Genomic DNA, 22,312 nt, shown 5'->3' on the forward strand with positions numbered 1-22,312 from the left:
AATATTATTAAATATTTTATTTTTATAAATATAAAAAATTTAATGATAATTTTTAAAAATATAAATATCGAGATGTTCAAATAACCATTTACCAGTATAATACGTAATTAGCCGCCATGGCCCTCCGCTTCTTGGGGGGCTCCGCCGCTGCGGCCGCGAATTTGCCGGTGTCCGGGAAATTGAGCGTAGCCTTGCTCCCCCGGATCTCGCGCGCCGCCGCGTCGTACGCCCGGGCAGCCTCCTCCTCCGTTCCGGACGTCCCCAGCCACACCCTCGCCCCCTTCCTCGGGTCCCTTATCTCCGCAGCCCACTTCCCCGACGGCCGCAGCCGTATCCCCCTGTACAACGTCTTCCGCCGCCCTAGTCTTCGTCTCCTCGCACTCCTCCCCTGCGCCAAAATCGTGCAACAAGTTCACCTGCCGAGAACCGGAAGAGAAGGGGTTTCCTCGGTTGTTTTACCATGATGTGTGTAGAGAGTGTTGCCGGGCTTGAGATCACCGCCGTCCATGAAGTCAGATACGATCGCTCCGCCACCCCCTCCTCTCCTCCGGCCCGCCTCGATCGATCGAACGAACCAAACTTCTCAGCAAAGCTCGCTCGCTCCCACCATCCCCAAGCCCACTTCTCCCCCTCCCAATATATAACCTCACCTTTCGATCTCATCGCTAATTCTGACAGAAGGCGAGCGTTCTAATTCTTTTTTTGTCCTTAATTTCCTGATAAAATTAATAATATTATTTTATGCTGGGGATGATGCGGTGCATGCGATACACGCTGCGGGGAGAGACGATAGCGTGCCATACGCCGGTGACGCGATGCCCCGCGCGGCGTCGATAGCCGCCGGTGTAACTCATGCCACCACGTCGATCCGAGACGAGCACTTCATTCACGGATCGTGCCACCGAGCGACGCGTCCAAAGCCAAATGCGTCCCCTCGCTGCAACAAGAGAACGAAAGATGACGGAGTTTGGGAGTTGATGAACGAGTGGCGTCACGCAAAGGGCGCATTCTGTTCATCAACCCATGCCTTGTCTTGTGATGATCTCGTCATGAAATTTGTCTACCAATCTCTAAATATTTCGAAGTATATGATTCATTTAGATGGTTGAACACAATAATCTACGATTAAATTTTAAGTAAATACAAGTTTAAGGATACTTAAGATAAATTGATCTGCATCAGTTAAAAGAGACTTACGATGTACATGCATTTGTTTATGTAGATCCATTTCATTAAAACCTTGCAAAAAGAGTTTTATCTAGTGTGGAATGTGACAGTTAATTATCCTTTAGATATGAAACAAGCATGATATATAAATGAAATAAAAGAAACTGATTGCTTATTGATTTCTTTACATGACTTAAATTATAAAGAAGAATACATTGCAATTGATATTTTTATTAAAATAGGTTCATGTACCTTCATGAACACATGTGCATCAATACATGTGTTAAGAAAGGTACATGAACCTATTTTAATCGAGAACAAACATTAGTACCATATACAACAAATTAAAATTTGATCATATAGAGATATGATTAAAGTATTTGGAGAGTTCAACTACTCTAGAACTTATATTCGCTTAAGAGAGCTTAACAAATAGGAGAACACGACTAAGCAAGTGAACGTTACTTATCAAGGAAGTAAAGGAGAATAAAATCGTTGTGAATCCCATAATATGATGGGAGTTGAAATTTATCTTTTTATTGACTAAGAGGAATTATTTGGAGAATATAAAGGTGTTGAAGTAGATGATCGAAAGGGATGAGGATGCGACGATAAGTCTCAAGGAACTTAACTACCCATAACTAAACATCGATAAGGATTAAGGTAAACTCGGAGGAGTACCATAGTGACGCAAAAGTAGGTCTGCTGATTACAAAAAAAGGGATGCAGACGTGAGACGACATATAGTAGGGCCATAGGCATAACGCTATGGTACCACAGAGGTGGGACTTTCATAGAGTCATCAATCTATTGTTCTCATAGAGGGAGAGTGCTTCATTGTAAAAGAGACTGAGGAGGTGAAGAATACAGAGGCAAACTCTAAATACTAAAACAACGCTGAAGGGTAGAGGTAGAGGCTAGAAAACTTCATAAGACTAGTGTCGACGAGTTTCTTATCAAGATTGCTGAAAGTGAGAGACTTTGAGTCAATGTATCAGTGTGCGACCAAGGAATATAGTACATATTACTTAAATGAATAGGTGATTGAGATGACACAGAAGATGATGCAATCCCACAAGTAATCATAATTATCAAAGACTTGCTACAAGTCGAGGTGAAATTTTACATTTTTTCGAACAAAACTTCTTGCATTTCAAATAGTCGTTGATAATGAGAAGACAAATTCTAATAGCTAACTCAATATAATGAGTGCAAATACTTCAGGTGTCTTAGAAGTACGAGCAAAAAGGAAACGAAGGCTAATAACCAGCTTAATGTATAAAGTAGAATCTCAAGGAGGCGGGCAAAGTTAAATAAACTTTACCTTATAAACTTTACCTTTTAAATTTCTATGAGAATGAATGAAACTTTGTACTATAGTTATCTTACTTATTTAGCAGAAGAGCTTTGCAATAATGAAAGATAATAATTATCAAATCCTCACCAATAATGATCGATTTTACTGATTATAGACTATTCGTATTATTTTCTAATAAAATATCAATTAAAAGCTGAAGTGTTACGAACCTATTTGGATGTGACAATTAAGAAGAAGAGAAATCGATGAGTAAATTTTGTAGATGAGGGACTATAAAAATTTTAAAGTATGTGTGATGATTCTTATTAAAGCTCTAACAAATACCTATTCAGTTAAAACAATGTGAAACGTTTGAGAAATTAACGCATAAAAAAAATATATATTTTTCTTCATCTAAAGGATTTATAGGAACCCACAAAATATACACAAACTCAAATGATCTTATACCACAGTCAAAATTATTGATGAGTTAAAACAATATTAACATATCAAAGTTTAACTACTTAATAACAATAATAAAAAGTGCGAGCTATGTGGCACATTAAACTAGAGTAAAATATCAAAGATTCACCTTCCCCCCAAGCCCACTTCTCCCCCTCCCATTACCTAGCCTCACCTTTCGATCTCATCATTAATTCTGACAAAAGGTGATAAAATATTTATCCCTAATTTTTTTTTACGTCATTAACTTTTTCAACTGAAAATAGCACACGTGACAATACCAGATGAAAATAATAAAAATATAATTTTATTATCTTTATATTATTAATTTTATATAAATTTTTTTAATTGATTTTCTCTTGCCCTTCTTATTCCAATCTACTTGCTTATTGCTCGTTGCACCTGTTGATACTACTCGCCTATCACGCAAGAAAGTGTCATCTCTAAAGGTAAACAACTTCCAACAAAAATAAAAGATCGCTAGGAAATTACCACACTGAGTCAAACTCCAATGAGGCATGACAAAGTTCATGAACCATATAAGCTTTTGTCATCGTTATCGCCTTCACGTCGGTATAAGCTCATATAAGCAAATGAACCAACTTAAGTGTAATTTTTGTTGGCTTGCAATAACTCTGCTTACAGTTGCGATATCTCGATCCGATGAGTCTCATACAAACAAAGTTACAAGGAGAAAGCAAATGTACAAAAGTATTCTATGAGCTCCGCAACAAATGACACAAAACGATAGATCTACTTTTTTCTTTCAAAGATGATTGGAAATAGCACATCAATTTCAGTAATGTGTTGATGTTGCCACATTTTTATTTTGTCATGCCACCTTGCAAATGAAATAAGATTTTTCATGCAACACGAACACTTCGATTTCATACAAGAAAATGAGAGAAAAAAGAAAATAATTTCTCATAATTTCATTTTTAAAAAAAAGTGGATGTAGCCATCGAGTGATGGGTGAGTAGGAGTGAGCAAGAATAACGAGCAAGCGAGTGTAGCGAATGAGTAGGTACGACGGGCGAGCAGGTGTGGCGGGGAGCGACGGGTGAGTAGGTACAGTGGGTGAGCTGATGTGACATGCAAGTGGTGGGCGAGCAAGTGCGGTGGGCGAGTGGCATGTGATAGGTGTAACAGGCCAGTAGAATCAACAGGTGCGATGGACGATAGGCGAGTAGGTTGGAATGAGACGGGGAAAAGAAAATCGATCAAAAAAATTTATATAAAATTAATAATTTAAAAATAATAAAATTATATTTTTTAATCTTTTCATTCATGTCCTTTTTACACGTGACAACTCGTGTGTTTTTTTTTTATCGAGAAAATTAACGACGTAAAAAGAATTAAAGTTAAATATTTTATTTTCATAAATATAGAGATTCAATATTATTTTTAAAATATATGAATTAAAATACTAATTATATTTAATTATATGAGGTAATATGTAATTATCCTTCCAACAAATCTAAAATATGAAACAAGCATGATATATACGAAATAAAAGAAAATGATTGCTTATTGCTTAATTTAAAATTCTGAAATAGGCTCTAAGCATAACGATAAATTTAGTTATATAGTCTCAGTTGCGTCGCATTCTTCTTTTTATCAGTATCAAGCTAACACACCAACTCTATATCTCTGTTTGCAACCTTATAAGTCATACCTAAATAAATTATAAAGAAGAATACAATGCAATGGATATTTTTGTTAAAGAGTCGGTCGAGAGTGTGGAGCTGCGGATTTTTCACTCGTGTCAACTTCCATCACGGGATCAATTTGCAATGGAAAACGATAAATTAAAAAGATAATATCCCGAAATTTAGTTTGAGATTCCAATTTCATTTTTTATCCTAAATCTTTTTTATGGAAACGTTCAATTCAATTTAGAGGCACTCATAACAAATATAAGGTGGGAATTATTTAATTCCAACGCAACAACATTTGGTGTCTTGAAATAGTCTCCGACCTCCCCACCTTCTTCCCTCTTATTGTTCGTCTCCTATCGATCCACCGATCTCCCTACTCCTCCTCCCTGCCGATCCCATCATCTCTCGACCGGCGGTGAAGCAGACCTCCCCCGTCCGCCACCATGAGCTCCTTCTCCGGCAACAGCTCAGGTCGCGCCCCCTCATCCGCCGCCTCCTTCGACTCCTACAAGTTCGACTTCGGCCTCGCCGGATCCGCCCGGGGCTCGGCCGCCCGTCCCCTCAAGGACCAGAAACCCAGTCCCTACGTCGCCTCCTCCGCCCCCTCCTCCAAGCCCGCCGCCCCCGCCTGGTCCCACCAGCCCTCTCGGCCCTCGTGGACCCCCGCCGCGCCCGCGCCCTCCGGCGCCTCCGGCATCTCTAGATCTGGCAACCTCTCCAGCACCCCCGCTTCCATGGTCGGTGATATATTCGGCAAGAGCTGGGTGTCGGCCGCTCCCTCTTCCGCCAAATCTGGCCTTGCGATCCCCAAATCTGACCCTAATCTCTTCGGTGATCTCGTTGGATCCGCCCTCGGCCAGGGCCGTGGCGGATCTAGCAACGTTCCGTTGAAGTCCGCTGCTCACAAGAATACCTTCTCCATGGGCAATTTATCCGATTCCCTCCCTAGATCGACTAATCCTACCACCTCCGCCGCTGCTGCGGCCAACAGTACCCCAATGAGGTCTAGCAGCCTGGGATCTTCCGACGATCTTGGAAATTTCCCATTTTTTAATCAGCCTGGTCCTAAGATCGGGACTCCGATGGGTAGTGGTGGGCAACCGATGAAATCGACGGCTGGAGTCCCACCGACGAATGCTAAAAGGGATCCTTTTGGTTCGTTGGTTGATTTTGGATCAAAGCCCACTGCAAAAGCACCGATGTCGTCGGCAAATTCATCCAATATGAGCGGTGCCAGTCCCGGTGCTGATGATTTCTCTTTTGGCGCGTTCCAGAACGCCAATTCGACAAAAAAGAGCGACATTGGAATTAGTGGTGCCGGCTTTTCTTCTCCGCCACCACCACAACAGCCTACTCCCCCTAAAGCTGACACGGATCCATTGGACATGTTCTTCTCTTCGTCTGCAGCTGCTGCTCCTGCTGCGGGAGTCGCCTCAGAGGCATCAGGGAGCCAGCAATTCTCTGAAATGAATGATTGGGACCTGGGTTCTGAGTTTGGAGGACATGACACTGGTGGGTCAACGATGGAGCTTGAGGGCCTGCCGCCACCACCCTCAGGCGTCACAGCACCAGCTGCAAAGACCAAGGGATTAGATAATTACAAGCAGGGCCAATTTGCTGATGCTATCAAGTGGCTTTCATGGGCAGTTGTGCTTTTGGAGAAATCTGGGGACAATGATTCAATGGCTGAGGTCTTATCTTGCAGAGCCTCGTGCTACAAAGAAGTTGGCGAATATAAGAAGGCTGTGGCTGACTGCTCGAAGGTGTATTGAAATCTTCAATCTCAATCTTTCAAGCTTTATTTTTGTGAATAATGCATCCTAACTATTGCTGGTTTTGTAGGTGTTAGAGAAAGATACGGCAAATGTCTTAATGCTAGTACAACGAGCACTTTTGTACGAGAGTATGGAAAAATACAAACTTGGTGCTGAAGATTTGAGGATGGTCCTGAAAATCGACCCTGGTAATAGGCTTGCAAGAAGTACAATCCACCGTTTAAATAAATTTGCTGATTAAGATCAATTTGGAGGTCTTGCCCTGCGTCTTGTTTTATTAAATTAGTTGAAAATATAAATTTGTAAGGTTTTTTATTGCTTTTCAATTGGTAAGTTGATTTGGGGATAATTATATATTTGTTGCATGGAAGTGGTGTCATTCTCAATAATTAATCTGAAAACTTTACATGTTTTGCATGTATGTTTGATACTATTAAACTTTTCTGTTTTTATGGTTCTGTTTCTATGCTATAGGCCACATTTTTCTTGATTATAATTGTACTGTGTAACATAATAACAGCTTATTACTTTAGCTGTCGTAAGACATAATTATCCTGTTGCGGATTGGGTTTTGATGAAAATGGTTTTTTAATATTTGCAGCATGCTTATAAAAATCACATGATTTTGCTTCTTAAAGAATATACCTGCAAATCTGGGGCTATGATGTTTAATGATGCTTGCCTGGTCCCATGACCATCATTTAGTAACTATGGTATTAGGAGATAATAACCAAAAGATTGAAGAACATGGCTAAAGTTTTAAAAGTCAGATCAGTCATCCTTTAACCTTGATATTGTGGAAGAAAGGTTCCTCGAAATTGGAACAAATGTGGACAGCTTGAAATGGGCAATCCTACATGAGATCAGATTGGTTAATTCTTACTAATCCAGTTTGAATCTTTTTTGTTTTCTTTACGTTCTTTTGAAGTTAGTTTATTTTCTCAGAAAGATTCCTTTTTCAAATAAAAAGTAAAAGAAACAGAAAACTCTCAACTGCCAGTTGACATCAATAAGTGTCACCAGCGTCTGATCTATTGTCATAAGGTAGTTGGCAAGTGGAAGAAGTAAAAAAGGCAAGATCAGAAGATTCAGCTGCCAAATCCAGTTGAAGGTAATGCTAATAAGTATAACAACAACAACATCAAAATTGTAATGTCCCAACTATTTGGGATCGACTACATAGAACTTTTTCTTTTGCCACCATTGAGCTAGGTAGAAAGCCTTATATCGAATTTTTATTTATAATTTTTAATAAAATATTTTTAGGTCTTCCTAATTGTTTCATGTTTTCTAGCTACACCAATATTAGTCTCCTCAACATATGACAATACCATCTTAAGTAATTCTTCCTTGTTTTATCCTTTTATATCATACAAAACTCAAGTCTCTCTCCATGTTAATCATTCAGTTTTTATTCTATGAATAATATCTTCATCAATTTTTTAGTTGAATAATCGATCCAACACACCTAAAACTTTTTTATCTGACTTTACTCCGAGTACTATTAAAATTGTATCTTATAAATTCAATCTTAGACAATCTAAAATCTTTGGTTTTCAAGATTGGTCTCCATAATTTAAATTCTAAATGAATTTTGTTTAAACTCTCATGATCTAAAACAATCTTATCAGCAAATGAAGATAAACCAAGAAGTTCTACCCCATATATGATTTTAATTTAGATCGTTGATATAATCCTTTATGCTAATGGAAAACTTACTGGACACTCCTTGAAGTTATAATACAAGTGACTATGCTATCATACATATCCCCTATTATACTAGTGAAATTCCCATCATAAATTTACAAAAGGGTCAGATTCAAAAGAATAATGACACCCAAGTTGTTAGAGTGCCTGCCAACTATAAATGCTCATGTTCTTTTGCTACTGAAGATTAGCCAAGAACTTGGGAAACATCACCGATACAAGGTTGTGGATTCATTATTTTGCAAGATTATATGGGTTTTCTCTTAAGCAATTTAAAGAACCTATGACTTCCATACTATTTTTATTTTTTCACTGAAGAGACCTGGAATTGCATTTCTGAAGGAGACAATAATTTGGATCCGTTGGAGGATCATAAAAATTGGTGCTATAGCAGTTTTACGAGTTGAGTTTTGAGATAGACGTGAAGTTCTCTCCTAGTATTTTTGTTTTAAATCCCATTAGACCTAGTTTTTGTATTCCTGCCATCTCCTGTTAGTAATTCTGGATAAATGGTTCGAGTTCCTCTTTCTTTATCTAGTTCAAGTTAGAAGAATTGTTTTTAAGTTTCTGGAAAATTTATGGATTCCGATTGGATTATGCATCATTAGACATCCAATTTTGCATCACATGAAAGATTTAGTGAAAAAAATTGTTTTCACGATGAGATATGTTGGTGAAACGTTCAATTGTTAAATACATCTTAAAAAATATTTGCAGTATCTGTAAGTGATGATGCTGCCAGATCAAATTGCATATTCATTTGGACAAATTTTGGTACATTTTACTTGACTAGATGGTAGGACTTTTCATAGAGCTCTGCACAGTGTCTCCTGTGGGTTTAGTTACAAAATGAACATGCATCTGAGTGATACCTTTCATCATGACTAATTGTTTCTTGAATTGATCATGATATAGTTGTGACTGGTCCACAAGTATGTCTAATCTGTTTCGGCAAGACTTACACATTGTAGAGAATGATTGAAACGATCATTCAGTGATGGGAGGCCTTCTCTGTAATGGTAAGATCACTCCATGATCACCCTACAAACCTATGCATTCTATAACTTGGATTTTTTTTTACTACTGGTTATTTACTCGATCATCCTTCGTCGTCGTCCAAGGTTTATATTATACTTGATCTCTCGTTTCCATTGTTTGGCACGTAAAATGCATGCTTGCCTCTTTCTAGCCTATCAAAATATGTTGGACCTCTGTAATTTGACAATCTCACTATAGCATAATATTGTCACAGTCATAAAGTTGTCTGTTGCCACAATATCAAGCTTTTTGAATGATTCGATTAGAAGATCACCAACAATTAGATTGCCTCAATCATGTAATTACTTAATTTTTCAAACAAAGACAATGATACTGGAGACTTGTATCTCTTTCCCCTGCCAAATCATCAATATGCCGACGACTTCCATATCTTAATATTTTCAGCATATCCTGCTTAATAAAAGATTTATTGAAACTTCGACCAGATGGTAAGAAGATAACTCTTAGGAAAAAGAATCCACCCACAAAACAGAAGATCTATCTTGCGAGAGCAGTGCAAGAGATTTTGTAAATGTAAGAAAATTTACGATAACCATGCAAGAAGATAACTAAAAACCAGAAAACTCAGGTAAGTAATCATAGGTTGCATAGAGGTTCTGTGCATTTAGAAAAGAATCTCTATATGAACATTGAAGAAGCCAGAAGCTATAACAGCTTGAAGGCCAACTTTAATGGCCAAAACTTCACATTACAAAGGTGGTTAGTCTTGAATACAATAATGATTGATAGATCTCAAATATCTATCTATAAATTTTCTACACAAATGCTTGTATTTATTGACTTCCTACTTTTTTAAATAACCACAATGATACAAAAGAATAAAAGAAATATAACTAGAACACTGCACAAGAGATCCCCATGAAGCAGTGCTGCATGATAACACATTTACAACATAATGGACTGTTAAACCCCATATTTTCTTCTGGAATTGCGAGCACATCTGATGCTAAAAGCTGTCAGTCAATGATTGAGACTGCTTCTGAGTCGGGCTGACACTGCTGCCGCGGCTAATCTTGAGCACCTCCATGGCCTTCTGTATTTCCATTTTCATGGCACTGTCGACACTCCCTGCGGAAATTCTTCTGTGAGACTTCTGAAGATGGAGTTTAAGTGAGCTTGTGCTCAGACCAGCATTCTTTCCACAGATCGGGCACACCTTCATCACAGGTCTCTTGTGCTGCCAATTCATAGAAGTTTTTCCATGTATCCTTCTATCAAGATCTAACAGAATTTTGGCAAAGCCATCGTTCGGCTGAGCTCGGCGGTGAACCTTCTTCAGCGTGTTCCATGCTTCAGATAGTGTGTATCCCCTGAAAATAAAGTTGCACACAAATTTCTTAGACTTGAATCGGCATAGCGGCAGATACACCATACCAGATGTTTTCTCACTTTCTTAGCATTAAGTAAGCAAGGACGACAGTTGCACTGCGACTTTTTCCCTCAAAACAGTGAACCAAAACTTTTCCTCCAGAATGCTCAACATGATCAATAAAATCTGAAGCCTCCTCAAAGATATCACTGATGTCTGTATCCTCTTCATCACCTATCTGGATATGCCATGAGTTTGTGGTCAGACAAATGATTTCAATGGTTGCTTGCATAGGCTCAAGACATTTATTACTCTATAAACACATTAGAGATGAAGAATAAGATAAAGAGACCTTTACCAGCTAAAAACTAAAACATTTGCCGACTGTTAATCCCAACATTCATCAAGTTATTAAAGATGAAAATTTTCAGAGAAGATAAAAAAGAACAAAATAAAAAGCATAAATAAACAAGTTATATCAGATGACAGAAAGGAAGCCACTCATATCCTCCGTTTCCTCAAGTACAATGACAAAATGAAAAGGCAAAATTCATAACTTCATGGATGTCATCACTTCATTTCGGTAAAGTTGGCCTTTGAGAAGTCATCAATTTAATATATCAACTCTAAATTCCACTTTTTTGCCACTCAAGTAAAACTGTCCACTAGCATGAAGCAAATCCTAAAAGATCAAAGATGACATGAGCAAGGACTACATGAAATCCGAGTGTAATGACCCATAATTCCCAGGGAATAAACCATTTTTTACCTCCCTAGATATCTTCCTAGAAGTGTCATTTAACATATTAAATACATATAAGAAAGACCTACCGAGAAGTTCTTGTACTGAAAAAGGTCCGGATATTGAGATTCTGACTGTCCAGTCTCATTCGAACACAAGCAGAGAATGTGTGTGATGCCCAAGTATTGAAGGGTGTACATTGACCTTGCAGCAAGAGCCCCACCAATAAACAAGTTATTTGTAACAAGAGATGGCCTCTCTGTACCTGCCGCATCAGAAATCAGAGCTATCCTTTCGAGTATATGTTCAAGTCGGACCTGAAAAAGAACAAATGACAAGGTTAAGGGAAGGGAATGAAACAGGTAAAGAAGCTCTACAGTTTACCTTCAACTCGTAAGCATCAACAGCAATATTATTATCACTGCCCTCAAAGAATCCTGTATTGAAATTCTTTTCCTGGCAAAACTTAACCACATCTGCTCGAAGCAGTCCATTCCACAGCTCAATCTCTTTGTTCAGTTCAGCGTCTACCTAAAATGAGCAACATACATTAGCAAAGTGCTGGATATATATATATATATATATACATGAAGTATACATCAGACAGTTGTAAGGAATCTCAATACTGCATAGAAATGATTTAGAAAAAACTACAACAGAATTTTATAGAAAACAACAAAATAGATACAAACAGAATGATCCTGAGCAGATAAGAATAATGAGCAAGTTCAAAGATGCCAAAGGCTACTAATACATTTAAACACAGATATACAAAGACAAATTTGGAAACAGGAAAGTTCTTAGGACTAAGAAGTCTGATGTATAGTTTATTAAACGATAATAAGGAGAATCAGGCAAATTCTAGTTGCATTTTTTTTTGTTTCACAAACATATTGATCATGCTTATAAAAAATGAAGCCACATAATGCAGGAAACTAGATTTAGCAGCAGGATTTGCTATTTTTCTTATTATGGTCAACAAAGAGGGATGACTTTTAAAAAATTCCTAACCTTTGCAAATTTGTGAAAGTCACGAAGCTTCATTGTCAATCGAAGACTATGAGAATGTTCTTCACTTCCTTTGAAGTACCTCCCATTCCAGTTTTCACGAGAAACGGGAGAAACCGATTCCGGACTTCCCCGTGATCCTGCGGATGAAAATTTTGTAGTAGCTTTCTGCAATGTAGAGTCAGTTGATTCCACATTTACTTCATTTGCAATGTGTTGCTTGCATGCAGGTGAGGGAGTACTGCAACCAAATCCAGCTGAGTGAGATGGTGAATCCAAAGTGCCCATATCATCTCTGTCAGACTCTCCAGAACTTTTACTAATTATTGACAGAAACACTCGTAGAAGGCCATCCAATTTCTGGTAGAGGGTAAGGAGAAATACATGAAAACTTTGAAGGTCCCTGAGAGCTGCACGAAATCCTCCTCGAAACTCATGAACAACAGCTGCCATGTCGGTATCATCAAGGGAAGAACATGAATCACTGACTGAATTCGCCTCACCAGGTCCAGGATGTCCCAGTCTACCTCCAGATATCTCATATAACAGGTTGGAAGAGTAGTCTACATTGTTAAGTAAGAGTTCGATGAGTTTTGGATATCTTTCATGATCTTTTGCACGTTTTCCTGCAGGTGGTCGTCGAGGAACCCCAGAGTCAATGGCCACAACATGAAAATCACCATTGCTGTCATTATTCACTATTTCTTTCTTCACCAATTTGTTGCTGAACTCATAAAAAACATCTGAGCTCTGACATGAAGGTTCAGAGGTAGGGGGAACCATTCTTCTCTCTTTCTGTAGAAACCTTGTTACCTGTGGTGCATAACTTCTAGCAGCAGAACTCTCTTCATGCAGTGCATCCATATTCCCAGATGTCACCTTATCGGCAATTAAGAGATTTGCATAATTGCCGCGCCACCCTAGTTGACGGCAAGGGAGTCTATCCTCATTTCTAAGTATAAGGTCTAACATCAGAACCCTGCCAAGTGCTGCTGCAGCTCTCATAGCGGCTTCCCGATTTTGAAATGCATTTGAACTCTCAAGAAGAGGGGAGCCATGCACATAGCTAGAATACAAAACAAAAGGATATGAGAAAATCTAACAAAATATAAATAATTAATCAAAGATGCAGAAGGTGTTCATACTTCATCAGGAAGAGGCATCGACTCAATTCAAGAGCTTCTAACAACTCTGAACAAGTTATTTCACCAACTTCATCTCCAGCTGAAACTGCTGCATCTCGTGCTTTTTCTGTAGCATACTTAATCTGATGCCATTCAGGGTTAGAATTATGTACCACTCTTGCCTGCATTCAGTTACAAGAATGCCACATATAATTATTTGTTATGAAAAGAAAGGCTTTTAATGATAAAGGTAAAGGTATACACCTGAGGTGTATGCACTCCAAGCCATTTCCCAAATTCATAACCCAAGCGCTCTGACTGTGTGGCCATCCTGGAGGATGCAATCTTTATAACTGCTGCTGCTTCATGTGTAGATAGATCAGTACTAGAGCTGAACAAAGCAAAGAAAACAACTCCTCCAGAATTGACAGTCACCTGTAACAGATCATAAGTGTTACAAGACGAGACATGCCTGAAACACTGAAATAGCTCGTAACCTGGTGCCACTATATAAGAATAATTAGCAGACATTCTACTGAGGTCCATTGCTGTGAAAGAAATCTCAAGCGTTAAGCTGGATTCATCTGCCTTGTGTCTCATGACTGGATTATGACATAGAACAAAATATATATGATCACATCATCAATTCCTATTTTACAGTTTGGGAGACTGCTAACTGAAGTTTGAGCATTTGGTAGTGAATTTGAATCTTTTCTAAACCATCACTAGCTAAGCAATTGAACATACGAAGGAAACAAAAGGTAAAGATGTCCTGTAAATTTGTACAAAAGAAACAAAATTTACTTAACTTGCAACCAACAAATAACTGACAAAACTGAGCACAAATAAGCAGGTAGCATTCAAAATCAAATTGCATCTCCAGCTGACAGTAGCAAATGCTGAAGATGCACTGTGTTGGTGCTGAGGCTAAAGACATGGAATGACAAGTGTGATTTGATTGTTAATTCTCTGGGGCCTTAGAAAATTCTGTCTAGCAAAATGGAAACCCACCAGCCTACTAAAAATTATGCTTGTGTTAAAATTTGACCATCCTAGCTAAAGTTCTCTCCAGTTCAAGGTAAACAAAGTCCATCCAAGGAATAAGCCAACAAAAACTCAAAAGCCTTATTTCTGGAAAAATCACAATAAAAGAGAAAAGAAAAGATGGTAAAACTTGATTCTCATGACAAAATAGACCGCTGATAGCCTCATGCATAAGGATGCAGCTTGATCAATGTACCTCCATAGCCTTGTTCATTTCATCCTCAGATTGCTCACTGCTGCTTGTATGCTCTGTATGATGCAGAGATGACAAAGCATCCCAGGAGAAATTACTGGTTTCAATGTCCAAAACAGAAGCATTTCCTAGTCTTCCCCACAAACTCATTTCTGGAGGTTGGCCACATCTTTGTTTATTAAGTAAATCACAACTTAATTCTTGCATATCTGGTATTTCAATACTGTCAAAAGAAAAGCAAACACAACAAAATTATTTTAGTATTTCTAGTGTGACAAGATTAATGACATTTGGAAAAATGTGAGCATTTGTCAGCCATCATTTTAAGTATATACTTAAACTGTTAGGCTCAAACGAACCAAGCCCTATGATAGATCCAGTTTTCATAATCAATAGAATGATCTAACCGACCAGTATGTGCCATCCATAAACATATTCTCAAAATTATTTATATCAGTTAAAGCCAAAAGAACACATATTTTAGAATTTTTACAGAAAATGAACATTAAAGGCAGTATACAATTCCATCAGGTGGACAGTATACTCTTATTGATATAACTTCATTACAATAGAATAGTCATGCTAAAAGGCTTATTTTAAACTATTTTATTTTGAGCAAGCTTTGAGAAATCATCTTGCTAAGAGGCTCATCTTAAACTAGTTTATTTTGGCAAGCCCGATAAGGTCATTTCATGAAATACAATATTCTTTTCCATAGAACTAATACAAAAAAGGAAATCTTACGAAACAACTACCTAAAGGTTCTTCCACATCTCAGAATTCTGAAAGAATAAGAAAAAGGTTCCACCAAGTACATCTTCAAGTCATCATTTAGTTTCTTTAAAAAGATCACACATCAGACAGTAAAAGCTGGAACAAACAAGTAAAATGTTATTGTTTTCACATGAACCACAACATAACAGGTTGTTGAATCAAGATCATAGGTAACAGAGGTGCTCGCCATGAATGAAGCCTTCATTTAGAAGAGCTTTTAAAGAAAGAACGAACTAAAATTCTAGTTCCCAGAGTGTTTATACAATGGAAATCCTCAATGATCATAAGGCCATGTCAATATCAAGACACCCCTCGATGTCCTACATCAACACCTTGTTCATATCTCCCATGTTCTGTTACTGTATAGGTTTGGAGGTGCAAGTCTTAGTCAGACTAGCACTATATTGCAGAAGTCTAATCCAATCTTTGTCCACTTAGGGAATACTAACACAATCCAAGCTCAGTCAACAAAACTTGCACCAAGAGATTGATGACTCAAAGGAGGTATTCTAGACTTATGGGACTCCTAATTGAGGTCTAAGAAAACTGGCCAACCAGGCTTCGTCACCAGCCTTGGGCAACCAGCAACTAAGAATTATAAGAGAAACCAAAATGGCATGAAGTTAGTCATCTCTCATGAGTTATATCTCTCTAAGATGGCTCATTGGGATATAGGCCTGGTGGATTGCTATACCCTATGTAATACCATTTGTACCAGAGTTAATCCTTTTCCTGCAAGTGAACTAATGTCAGGGCTACCTTTCTCCTAATGCAATAGAAAAACTGTTCCATTTTGAAAATCCAAGTTGCAAGATCCTCAACATGAAACTTTACAAAGTAGATTCAAATTTGATAATGAGTGATATAATTAGCATAGTTATCAGAACCAAACTGGAAACCAACCCAGTCAAGCCTTGGGTCACTGAGTCACTAGTCGAATTGGTTGGTCAATTGGTCGAACTACATGTTTAATTAAAAAATATCTTAAAATATATAAATATTTTAAAATTATATACAGTAAAATATAAAATATCAAAACTAATTTAAAAAATATTGTATAGAAAATGATAAGAATGATAATATCAACCAACATTATAAACAGAAACATTAGTGGTAATTAACACTAAACAGGATCAGTTTTAACCTGTTTCTCACAACAAACTTAATTTTTGACATAAATGCACTCTTAAATAAAAAAAAATTAAGTCAAGAATAATTAAGTGATCCTTAATTATATTACAAAACCAAATCAGTTTTATGTGACTGATTTATAAGGGTTATCCAAACATTGGCCAGGTCAATCAGTTCATTCTAATTTCTCAACACATCCAATCAAATAATTGAATTGGACCATTTAATGGTTTGGTTCTCAGTTTTTCCGGTCTGACCACCCAGTTCGACCAGGTTCTGATTAGTGATAACTATGATAATTAGTCCTGACTCAGTTCTAGGTATACCTAACTTAGAATGGAACCGAATGAGGCTCTGATTCCAATTTCAAACCGAAACCACCTATTTCATTTTTTTATTTCTGAAAATACCCCTCTGCTTAGTCATTTATTAAGCTATTAGAAGGGGCAGGTTCATCATTTGGAGGGACATTTGATCGTTTAGTTTTTTGAATTTTTTTGCCTGGTTTGGGACCAAATCGGATGCACGGTTTTGGTTCTAGTTCCAAATTCTAGGAACCAAAATCGAACCGTCAGAACCTAGTTTTTATTCAGTTCGAAACTATCAAACCATTGACCCATTTCGGTTCAGATCAAGATTCTTGATCGGTTCGGTTCCTTTTTGGTTTTGGTTTTGGTTTTGGTTTGAACCGAACCGTGGTGGTTGGGTCTAGATATAATGTAGTTCTACTTGTTTCTACAGTATGATAAAAGAATGATATCAACGAATCCATTACGAGTTTCACAAGTGTTCTCACCCTGTTGAGAATTTATAAGAGCCACTGGTTACCTTCCTTAACCTCCACAAGTAATATTTCATAACTGCTATGTCGATCCTTGAAGGTCGAGAGGTTCAAGTTGCATGTCAAAGTTGAATTCTATATTCTAGTCATCGGGTTAAATATCATGTATGCTATCTATACTATTGACAGCCACTCTCTAAGCCTGCCAAACAAGTCAAAGGACCAAGAACATCATGTTGTTGTAAATATTGCATCCAAGCTATAGTTGGAGACTTGGAGTAATGAGGTGTTATCAAAACCCAAGTTTATCATGTACATGCCACCACATGATAAGATACCACTCTGACTCTGATATAACCAGACATATGGTGGGAGCCAACCTCCTCTTCAAATTCTACCGCCGATGTCAATACAACAATAGTTTTGCATTGTCTGAATATGTAAGATTAACTAACAATGGCCTGAAAAATACCTTCATTCATGCTTTTATCTTTTGGATTCGTGAAGATATTGGCAGACAATATGATTTTAGATTAAATTATTAATACAGGCATTAACCTGATCTTATCCAATTTGTATATTTATAATTTGAGTGGTGACCTCCCCAAATTAATTATTGAAATAAGTCATCATCCACATTGAATTCTTGTGGTCATCATTGTTGGAGGATTGTTAGAGGAATGAGCCAACATTATGGCATGTGTAGATCACTTCAACCTTTGGTTTAAGACCAAACTGATGGGATTTATCACCGGATATCAAACATCACCTCACTTTGAGGGAAGATGATAATCTCTATAAGATAAATAGGAAGAGAAGAAGACTGTGAGAAAGATCAGAGAGAAAATAAAGAATGAAGAAAATTTAAGAAGTATATAGCCGAATAAAAGTTCAAATATATCCAAGGTGCTACAACCATATATACAAAGACTACTTGGATTCAGTAGTTTTTAAACTAGCTAGGACATAAACAAGAGTTTGGATTGAAATATACTTGATAGAAGTCAATGTTGCACTCTCCTTAGTCAAAACCCCATTGGGTGATTAAGTTGGGTAGCTCTCATGTTGGAGGTGGCATCCTTCTCTAAGCTGGAGCCCCCATGTAGGGTATCTATCTCGAATATGTTGACTATTATATAATCAAAAGGATTCAAAGCACCATTTTGGATTTTCCTTTGAGTTCTTAACCCTCTATGTTGATCGGAGGTCTTAGCATCTTTGGTTTGAACTGGGACTGATCTAATATACGAAATCAAGCTCAAATAATTATCCTTATTGATCAAGCAAGCTACCCTCACTCTCATTCCAAGTAGGAGGTAGCCTCGTTGGCTAGTCAAATTTTGATTAAACACAGATGCAATAGACATTTATAAACACATCCAAGCAGGATGAAACGGCAGATATGGCAAAACAGCCCTCTCCTCTAGTTACTCTGACCAAGTAAAAGTGAGGGTAGCTTGCTTAGCTACCCAAGTCAAGCCTTCCCCTTTGTTCTTAGCTTAGCTACCCAAGTCTTCAGTTTTGTTCTTAGCTTAGCCGGCCAAGGCTCCCCCTTTGTCAAGCCTACACACTAATGTAAGACCCTTTCTTGATGGGTACAATGATCCAATGGCTGCAAACAAATATATCATGACATTTAATAGATCACAAAAAAATTATTGATAATCCAAAATAAGCGATTACAAAATAATAAAATGGAGAAGACAGGCTTGTTAATTCAAAGCCACCTTATTCAGAAATATACAAAAGATCCTGTTCTAATTCTGAGTATCAAGAATATTCTCACAAGATTCTTTAAAGATAACTTTTAAACATATGGCTAAATATAAAAAATAGACATCAGTCAGGTTTGTTGTTTCCAAACAAAGCCAATGTAAATCCATTTTGTAAGAATAGCATACTTCAGACTTCAGAAAAAAGAACTAATAGTGAAACCAAGAAGTTTGAAGCTTCTTTGTGTTTAGTTGCAAAGAAAACATGGATGAGAAGGGGAACAAAAAATGCACAATCAGAAACCATAAGTACATGAGTAGCATGATTCTCTATCATATTTTCACCAACTTAAATAGGTGAAATGGTATGAAAATTTACTTTATGTGCATGCTTTTCTTTTACTTAAACAAGATATTTTCCCTCCACAAAAAATTAAACAGGATGTTTTGCAATCTCTTACACGGTGGCGGACAAAATCTACATTACCAAATGAATGCTATCTAGAATATTGAAGTTATATAAGTAAATATCTTTAAAACGAGATACATCTCATCAAATATTGAACCAAGAAAAATCTTAATCACCATCATCGTACTATAAGCGGTACCTTCGCTGACGATTAGCAATCGGGCACGCATCAGACATTGTTTCACTCTTGGGATGCCGGTGCGGGAAGCCTGACGGCGGGAATCGCCCGCTTCGCTTACGGACCAGCGCTACCCATTTCTCAACTGATCCAGTTAAATCTCCCCACAGCAAAGAAATCACCTGTACAGATCCGACCAGAACAAACAAACAAAAAGAAAAAAGAAAACCAAAAGTATCAAGAACGAGAACGATCTTGCCAACTGAAACAATCATGTAGTAACCACGCACGCTTACACGAGAAGAGAGTATGCGCTCCCTCTCTCCGTCGATTTCCTGCAAGAAATATGAGATTTTTCATCACGATAAAGCACAAAAATCCGATTTTGGAACAAGATTTCTTGATTCAGACCAAGATAGAACAGTCGGACGAAATAATTACCGTAAAGAAAAGTCCCTTTGGGGTGATGATGGGAGGGAAGAGCTTCTCTTCCTTTTGCTCCTCTTCTGCCATGACAAGGGGGAGTGGCGTCTGGGATCTTGATGGTGATTTACTTCGCCTTTTCTCCCGTTTCTTTTTTAAATCTCTCCCCTTCGGATTCAAAAGCAGGGGGCCAACGAAGGCAACGGCAGGGAGAAGACCCCCACCTTTTCCCGGGGGAAAAGTGGTCCGATTCCCTTATCAAAACCGGGGATGGCGGAGAGAGTAGACTTTACAGTACTGTGTACGCAGCAAACGACTCGAGAACTCCCGGAAACCTAAAGATAAAGAAACGCTCTCAAAATGTAGCCGATTTCGAATGGCAAATGTGCTACCAAACCCTCGTCCGATCCGAAGTCAATGCCAAAGAGTGGGGCAAACGAGGGAGTTTATTAGTTCGTAGTTGTCGTACCTTCCGCTTTATGCGGACTTTTTTTTTATATTAACTGTATGTGGTGGATGTCCCTTTTTGTGAGATTAAATCTATAGGCTATATTTATTGCAAAGCGTTTGTACTGATGATAGCAAAATGAAATAGTAGTTTGCGTTTCTCATATTTTGAGTGTTGATTTTTCAAGCACTGAGACTTCTTTCTTAATAGCAACTTTTGTTTCTCTTTAAAAAATAAAAAAAATAAAAAAATAGTTTGTAGAATAAAAACTGTAGTTTATTCGGGAGTTTCAGGTGGAGTGTGTGTCCATCTTTCACTTTTTTTTTTTTTTTTTACGTTAAGCGTAGATTAGTATGTTATAATTTAATATTATCTTATATGTTTTTCTTAAGGCGATAGTCGTTTATAAAATTAACTGATTTATATGTAAAATCGTCGAACTATAATATTTTTAGTCCTTTTAAAAAAATAGTATAAGTTAAGTGGTTAAATTGAATCAAAAATTGGAACATGAACCGGAAACTAAATCGGTCTAAATCGATTTGATTCGAATTAATTATTTTGACTTTGATAGTTGATAAGGTGATATAGTCCTACATTAATTGAGATGAGGAATAAGAGAACGAAGGACTCATAAATAGCTTTTCTTGTTCTTACAGGTGTTCTTTGGAGCTCAATGACTCCGAAAAGATAAAACTTTAATTAAAAAATATCAATATAATTGAGTTCGTTGCTCTTAACTACCTAATCGGTTCAAACCAATTAATCAAACCGATCTAAAGGTTTCAACAACCTTAAAATATATATTAATTTAATTTAATATCATAATTTCATAAAATAATATAGATTTAATTTCATAAATTTTGTCAGTCCAACCGGAGCAATAATCTAATTCGATTTAGTTGAGTCGAATCAATTTATTTGAAAAAAATATTTTTAAATTACTTAAAATTACACCAAAACCAAATCAAGTAATTTAATATATATATATATATTAATTAAAATTATAACTAGATTAATTAGTCTTGAATCGATTCAATTAAAGTAGGTTTAAACTAATAATGTTTGATTTGTTTAAACATGCCTAATTGCATCGGATTTTTTTTATATCAAGATTATTTTAGGATATAAAAATTTAAAACATTTGGATATCATCATAACGTAATATGACATAAGAGATTAAGAAATTACAAGGCATTGATATAATTAGTCTTAGATCAACTATGAACAAAATCCATGAGTCGTAACTCAATCCATCTTCTTAAATTATCCTTTATTGGGTTTAGACGTTAATAATCAATTATAACACCCTAATTAGTCTAACATTAGGAGTGATCATATAACTTTAGGCTCATCAAATTAATTGGTTGGGACTTCGAATATGAAATTAGCCATTGTTACTTTGCAAATCCAAGTATACATCTCACGTATCGGAAACTTACATCCGATCCTCTCCTAAACAAAATAATCCCAAAAAATATTTTGTAATTAACAATAAAATATATATTATCCATAGTTTTGCCATAGTAAGTACACCGATTACAACAATGAACACCAAGAAAGCACAACCACTGAGCAATAAAAACTAAAATTTGAAGACATAAAGAGACTCTATGAGTCAAATCATATGAATCATCTCTCGGGTAAATATGGAAAGAAAGATTCGAAAGCATAAAAAAGAAAAGGCCTCATTATAATTTCAATCGTACATTAAGTCACGATTTATGAAAATGAGAGATCAAATCGTTATCAACACGAGTTGCCTTCCACAAAGTAGGGTTATAAATAAGCCAATTGTCCTTATCCTACCAAAATTATATTGAAATGTCATTCATTCCCTGTGAATTTTTTAAACCTCTTTGTTGCGTTGGCTTCCACTCAATAATTGGCATATTATGAGTACTATTTAAT

General features: G+C 37.0%; 2 protein-coding genes across 3 annotated transcripts; one reads left to right on the forward strand and one right to left on the reverse strand.

The window, feature by feature from the left end:
* Positions 1–4,873: 4,873 nt before the first annotated feature.
* Positions 4,874–6,780, forward strand: LOC135593214 (uncharacterized). The gene is made up of 2 exons (XM_065083084.1): positions 4,874–6,347; positions 6,427–6,780. The coding sequence occupies exons 1-2, from the start codon at positions 5,028–5,030 to the stop codon at positions 6,598–6,600; spliced, it is 1,494 nt and encodes a 497-aa protein (XP_064939156.1). The 5' UTR covers positions 4,874–5,027; the 3' UTR covers positions 6,601–6,780.
* Positions 6,781–9,771: 2,991 nt separating this feature from the next.
* Positions 9,772–20,371, reverse strand: LOC135583864 (dual specificity protein phosphatase PHS1-like). 2 transcript variants are annotated; one of them, XM_065083083.1, is made up of 11 exons: positions 19,972–20,371; positions 19,827–19,865; positions 19,552–19,712; positions 14,549–14,768; positions 13,573–13,743; positions 13,330–13,490; positions 12,188–13,250; positions 11,561–11,707; positions 11,266–11,493; positions 10,515–10,672; positions 9,772–10,435 (listed from the first exon to the last, which is right to left on the reverse strand). In XM_065083083.1, the coding sequence occupies exons 1-11, from the start codon at positions 20,041–20,043 to the stop codon at positions 10,072–10,074; spliced, it is 2,784 nt and encodes a 927-aa protein (XP_064939155.1). In that variant the 5' UTR covers positions 20,044–20,371; the 3' UTR covers positions 9,772–10,071. The 2 variants fall into 2 exon arrangements, with proteins under 2 accessions (XP_064939155.1, XP_018674211.2); XM_018818666.2 differs by having other exon boundaries at positions 19,821–19,865.
* Positions 20,372–22,312: the final 1,941 nt, after the last annotated feature.

The sequence above is a fragment of the Musa acuminata genome, chromosome BXJ1-9 (assembly GCF_036884655.1).
Source record: "Musa acuminata AAA Group cultivar baxijiao chromosome BXJ1-9, Cavendish_Baxijiao_AAA, whole genome shotgun sequence".
NCBI lineage: Eukaryota > Viridiplantae > Streptophyta > Magnoliopsida > Zingiberales > Musaceae > Musa > Musa acuminata.

Coding starts and splice junctions, on each gene's coding strand:
- LOC135593214 (XM_065083084.1), top strand. CDS start 5,028: ATGAGCTCCTTCTCCGGCAACAGCTCAGGTCGCGCCCCCTCATCCGCC. Junction 6,348..6,426: donor CTGTGGCTGACTGCTCGAAG/GTGTATTGAAAT, acceptor CTGGTTTTGTAG/GTGTTAGAGAAAGATACGGC.
- LOC135583864 (XM_018818666.2), bottom strand. CDS start 20,043: ATGGCAGAAGAGGAGCAAAAGGAAGAGAAGCTCTTCCCTCCCATCATC. Junction 13,251..13,329: donor CGATGCCTCTTCCTGATGAA/GTATGAACACCT, acceptor TTTGTATTCTAG/CTATGTGCATGGCTCCCCTC. Junction 11,494..11,560: donor TTGATGCTTACGAGTTGAAG/GTAAACTGTAGA, acceptor GTTCTTTTTCAG/GTCCGACTTGAACATATACT.